Source organism: Dipodomys ordii, unplaced genomic scaffold (assembly GCF_000151885.1).
Source record: "Dipodomys ordii isolate 6190 unplaced genomic scaffold, Dord_2.0 Scaffold45, whole genome shotgun sequence".
Taxonomy (NCBI): domain Eukaryota; kingdom Metazoa; phylum Chordata; class Mammalia; order Rodentia; family Heteromyidae; genus Dipodomys; species Dipodomys ordii.
The window spans coordinates 8,321,306-8,327,534 of record NW_012267261.1 but is presented as its reverse complement, the minus strand read 5'-3'; the positions used below and the strand labels follow the sequence as shown (position 1 = coordinate 8,327,534).

The 6,229-nt window shown below is 42.9% G+C and overlaps 1 protein-coding gene across 1 annotated transcript in view; it reads left to right on the top strand.

Annotated features, from left to right (window-relative positions):
- Kiaa0226 (KIAA0226 ortholog) overlaps nt 1-6,229 on the top strand; it is a 73,364-nt gene that overhangs the window by 27,847 nt on the left and 39,288 nt on the right. The window contains exon 2 of the mRNA XM_013019490.1: nt 5,208-5,294. Coding sequence (XP_012874944.1) covers nt 5,208-5,294 — 87 coding nt within the window. The remainder of the gene's footprint in view (nt 1-5,207; nt 5,295-6,229) is intronic.

Below are 6,229 nucleotides of genomic sequence, written 5' to 3'. Positions count from 1 at the left end.
GGCTTTTTTCTTTTTGCTTATGTGGTGCTGAGGAATCGAACCCAGGGCCTCAGGCATGCAAGGCAAGCACTCTACCACTGAGCCACCTTCCCAGCCCAATGGCTGACACTTTGAATGGTACCTCCATCATGGCTTTTTGTTGGTTAATTGGAGATGTTATCTTTTGGACTTCTTTACCAGGGCTGTCTTTGGACTGCAGTCTCCATGTCTCATCTCCCTGAGTAGCTAGAATTATATATATATAAACCTCTGATTCAAAAAATGATTTGCTAGGGGCTGGGAAGGTGGCTCAGTGGTAGAGCGCTTGCCTTGCATGCCTGAGGCCCTGAGTTCGATTCCTCAGCACCACATAAGCAAAAAGAAAAGAGCCGGAAGTGGTGCTGTAGCTCAAGTGTTAGAGTGCTAGCCTTGAGCTGAAGAGCTGAGGGACAGTGCCCAAGCCCAGAGTTCAGACCCCACTACCGGACCCCCCCAAAAAAATGACTTGCTAATACATTTTTTAAGAATCTCAAATGAAATGTTTGGCAAGTGCAAAACATACCTAATACGTCTTATTAGTGATAATATTTGAGCAAGCCTTTTGTTATCAGAATGAAAAATATTCAAGTATGTGGTCATTTACAAAACTAGTGTTACTAAGTGGAAGCAGAGAAAATCAGGCACTCGGTCATGGACATACACACTTAGCAGATGGAGGATCTAGAAGAAAGAATCAGAAACAGAAGATCCATGTCTGTTTCATTGCTGCTCTATGTGCCTTGTAAAGTTGTAAGAATTAGAGTCTGTGTCAAGAACTTTGTTTTCCCTTTTATTTTTTTCCCAAATATTAAAACTGTCAAGGGTATTTGGCTTCTGTGTCATCAGGAAACTATTCTGAGTGTTGTTTCCTTGGGGGAGGAAGGAGTATGATGATTCATGCTGGCCTTATCTTCTCTCTGTTTTCAGAAGGATGTCATGTAACTCAGTTGTATTTTGTTTTTTTCAAAGCATTCAAGGCTTTGGGGAAGCTATAACATTATGACCATATTCTTAGCTGGGCCTCATTTTCTGAGCAGCCTGTATTTAGGTTTTTAGTCCTTCCATAATGGAAAACATTTTTAAAAAATGTTTTTTATTGTAAAAATAGTGTACAGAAGGGGTTACAGTTCCAGGAGTAAGGTAATGAGTACATTTCCTATGGAGCATTGTTACTTCCTCCTTTGTTTATCCCCTACCATCCCTTCCCTCCCCACCTCCTAACCATAAGGGAAAACATTTTAATAACCCAGTCTCTCAGACAGTTTAGCTGATAGAAGTGAAAAGGAGTCTCCTTTTCATTACCAACTAGAAGAAACTGTTCTTAGATGCATAACTCCAATAAAATTTTATTAGCATACATTAATTGTACTAAGGGGTCTCATTGCAACATTTCCATGTATGTATACAAGGAACCCCATCAATATCACTTCTATGACTCTCTCTTACCTTTCTCCCCCTGTTCTATTTTCATATAGGCAAACAAACTGCTTCAACTTCATCCTCATTCACCCTCCCCCTTCCCATGGATGTCTAGCCCCACAACAGACTCTGTTTTACTTTTCTGCCTTTTGATTTCAGTGTGTATTAATTGTACGATGGGGTTTCACTATGGTATTTCAGATGTGTATATTATTATTAAAAAAATTTTTTTTTGGTCGTGGGGCCTGAACTCTAGGCCTGGGCACTGTCCCTTAACTCTTCAGCTCAAGGCTAGCTCTCTACCACTTGAACCACAGCACCACTTCCAGCCTTTTCTGGTTATGTGGTGCTGAGGAATTGAACCCAGGGCCTCATGCATGCTAGGCAAGCACTCTACCACCACTGAGCCACCTTTCCAGCCCCTCAGATGTGCATATTATTATTTTGCTTTTTTTTTCCAGACCCAAGGCTTCCCATACACTAGGTAAGTGGTCTACCAGTGAGCTATATCCTGCACTCTTCAGAGAAATTTAGACATTTCCCTTCTGTTTCTTTCTTTTTTATATTTTTTTATTGTGAAAATACTGTACAAAGGGGCTACAATTACATGGGCAAGGTAATGAGTGCATTTTTTATCAAGCATTGTTGCTTCCTCCTTTGTTTCCCCTTCCTAGCCCTTCCCATCTCCCCCGCCCCCTTCTGTTTCTATTGAGATGACCATGTTTATTTTGTTCCTCATCCTGATGTGAAATGTATTATGTTTATTGATGTATGCATATGAAACCATCCTTGGATACCTGAGATGAATTCCATTTGCTCATTCATAGTCTTTTGGGGGCTGGGAAAAAAAATAACAAGAGTCTTTTTGATGTGTGGTTTGATTTGACAAGCTAGCATTTTGTTGAGAAGTTTTTTTCTTTTATTTTTATTGCCAAGTGATGTGCAGAGGGGTTACAGTTACATAAGATAATACGTACATTTCTTGTCAAAACTTGTTACTCTTTCCCTCATTTTTCTCCTACTTTCCCTCCCCACCTTGAGAACTTTTTTGTTTGCTTGTTTTGTTTTTTGTTTCTGTCAGTTGTGGGACTTGAACTCAGGGCCTGTACAGGTCAAGGCTGTCCCTGAGCTTTTTTGCTCAAAACTAGCACTCTTTGGCAAAGACTCATTCAATCTAAGGACTGTAGTTCAAGGCCAGCCCAGGCAGAAAAATTCATCTGAGACCAGCAAAGAGCCAGGCTGGAAGCATGGCTCAAGAGACTCTTATCTCTAATTAACCAGCCAAACACTGGAAGTGGCACTGTGACTCAAGGTGGCTGTAGAACACTAGCCTTAAGCAGAAGTGCTTAGGGGCAGTGTCCAGGTCTTGAGTTCAAACCCTGTGAATGCCAACTGGGATGAGCTATCCCAGCAATGAGCACCTAGACACCCAGGACTCAGCCAGTCTGGGGAAAAAGGAACCATGGAGAGGAATTAGAGATGATGATGTTACCTCCTAAATGGAGCCACTACATTCACCTTTTCAAAATGAATCAGATCCAGGAGATCAATAGACATAGTTAAGCTTGTCCATCTCATGTATCCAGACATCTACCAAGGCCTCTCAGCAGGCCCTATAACTACTCCAGTTCAGCCCCAGAGTCTGACTGTTTACCAGTCTACCATACACTCCCCTACCTAGTTGCCAGATGTCAGAAGGAGCTAGGGACATTTTCCACCAACTCCAGGACTGCCTGGAATGGAGATAGGAACTAACCAAGTCATCCAATTTTTAATTTGCTGCCCCCATCCCACCCTTCTGACATTTGTATTTCCTCTAATATTTTTTCTTATTGCTTAGCCCCTGCCTTGTAAGATTTCTTTCAGATGTCATCTAAGGACATATACATGTGTTCACTACCAAGGAACAGTTGCTGTTTGTTGCTTTCCCCCAGACTGGACAACAACCCACTTTTTACCCCTAATGTCGATACCCCTTAACAGCGGGAAGTAGCCAAAGAGAATCATGGCCCATTTATAACTATCAAAAGCCTGGGATGTTAGGTCTGCCCAGGAGAATAGCCCCTTTCCCTTTCCTTTTCACCTGCTAAAACCAGTAATCGCCTGACTGTCAATCAGCTGACTGAGTCAGGAAAAGATCCCAGGTTCTGAGATCACGTCTGTCCCCTCTGGTTCTGTATCCCCTTTGGTCCCGCCTCCCACCTTTCCCTATATAATCCAGCTCAACATTAGTCCTTGTCTCTCTCTTTCTCTTTCTCATTCCCTTCTGCCTCTGCACACCTCCATTTTGTGTGGGTCTACAGTTTGCTTTCCTCCCAGGAAAACTTTTTCCTGCCTGAACCAGGTGGCAGTTTCCTTTCGGGTGAATTTTACAATCCTCAGATCTCAGCCTTCTGAGTAAATAGGACTTTATAGTCATGAAACATTGGTGCCCAGCTGATATAAACATTTTGTTGCTGGGTGCCAGTGGCTCATGCCTTGTAATCCTAGCTAATCAGGAGGCTGAGATCTGAGGATCAGGGTTTGAAGCCAGCCTGGGCAGAAAAGTCTGTGTAAAACTCATATTTCCAATTAACCACTCAAAAACTGGAAGTGGAGCTGTGGCTCAAAGATGTAGAGTGCTAGCTCTGAGCAAAAGAGCCTCAAGGACAATGCCCAGGTTCTGAGTTCAAACCCTACAACTGACAGACAAACAAACAAAAAAACCCGCCAAAAAAGAACTCCACAACATTTTGTTTATTATGTCTAGGCCCCTTCCATAGGACTGTTCTCATATTGGGCATTTCTTTGGCTGTCTATGTAGCTCTTTTTTGATGGGGTAGTGTAAGAAAAGCAAATATTTCCTTATTTGATTTCACTTGCATTGGATACTATTAGACATTCATCTCTGGCTTTTCATAAATAACTCTTCATCATTTTGAAGAACTATCTTGGGGGCTGGGATGGTGGCTCAGTAGTAGAGCGCTTGCCTTGCATGCCTGAGGCCCTGGGTTTGATTCCTCAGCACCACATAAGCAAAAAGAAAAAAGCCTGAAGTGGCGTTGTGGCTCAAGTGGTAGAGCGCTAGCCTTGAGCTGAAGAGCTGAGGGACAGCGCCCAGGCCCAGAGTTCAGGCCCCACGACTGGACAAAAAAAAAAAAAAAGAACTATCTTGTAGGAAACTGAATGTTAGAGATAAGTAGTAAAAAAAAAAAAAGATTTTTTTTCATTTTATACCTTGTATATATGTTACCTGTTCAGAGAAATGGTTAAAATGATTTTTTTTTTTTGTCAGTCATAGGGCCTGAACTCTGGGCCTAGGCACTGCCCTCAGCTCTTCTACTCAAGGCTAGTGCTCCACCACTTGAGCCACAGCGCCACTTCCCACTTTTTTCTTTTTGCTTATGTGGTGCTGAGGAATCGAACCCAGGGCCTCTTGCATGCAAAGCAAGTGCTCTACCACTGAGCCACCTTCCCAGCCCCCACCCCCAGAACTTTTTCTAAGGCAAGGAAAAGTTATTTTCTCTCGCTCTCTCCCTCTTTCCTTCTCTTCCTCTCACTCCTTCTCTCCCTCTCCCCCCACCCCTCCCCTTTCTCTCAACAAGATCTTGCTATATATCCAAGACTGGCCCCAAATTCATGATCTACCTATCATCACCTCCAAAGTGCTAGGATTATAGACATGTACTACCATGTTTGGCTCTTTTTTTTCTCTCTCTTTGAACATCAACAGTGAAACTAAGGTTTGTTCCAAAATGGTAGTGATTTGCTCATTTTGAGTTTTCTTCCAGCAGGTGTGTTGCCGCCAGACAGATTACTGGCAATTTGTGAAAGATATCCGTTGGCTCAGTCCCCACTCAGCCCTTCATGTGGAAAAGGTAAGAGTGGAAAAAGAGCTGGTATCCTGGTGTGTAGTTGCAAGTCTTCATTGTCTGATATTTTGTTGGCAGAATCTTTTGCTCTAGAATGGAGTGCGAACAGTTTCCTTTTTTTTGTTTTTTGTTTTTGTTTTTTTGTTTTGAACTTAGGACCTGGACACTCCCTGAGCTCTTTTTGCTCAAGGCTAGTGCGCTACCACTGTGAGCCACAGCTCCACCTCCAGGTTTTTACTGGTTAATTGGAGATCCAAATCTTACAAACTTTCCTGTGTAAGCTGGCTTTGAACCATGATTCTTAGATCTCAAACCCCTGAGTAGCTATGACTGTGAGCCACATGTGCCTGGTTTTGCTTGGTTTTTCTGCTCAAGGCTAGCACTCTACCACTTGAGCCACCATGCCACTTCCGGCTTTTTTCTTTTTGCTTATGTGGTGCTGAGTAATTGAACCCAGGGCCTCATACATGCAAGGCAAGCGCTCTACCACTGAGCCACCTTCCCAGCCCCTAACTTTTTTTTTTAATAAGTTTATTATTATGAAAATACTGTACAGAGGGTTTACAATCACATGAGCAAGGAAATGAGTACATTGTTGCCTCCTCCTTTGTTTTTCCCCTATCATCCCCTCCCTCCCATCTCTACAACTACATTCTTGCCCCCTCCTGCCTAAATTGTAAAGTTCATTTTTTTTTTTTTTTTTTTTTGGGTCTGGTCATGGGGCCTGAACTCTGGGCCTGGGCGCTGTCCCTCAGTTCTTCAGCTGAAAGCTAGCGCTCTACCACTTGAGCCACAGCGCCACTTCCGGCTTTTTTGTTTTTGCTTATGTGGTGCTGAGGAATGGAACCCAGGGCCTCAGGCATGCAAGGCAAGCGCTCTACCACTAAGCCACCTTCCCAGTCCCTAACTTTTTTTTAAAATAAGTTTTTTAGTGTGGTCTT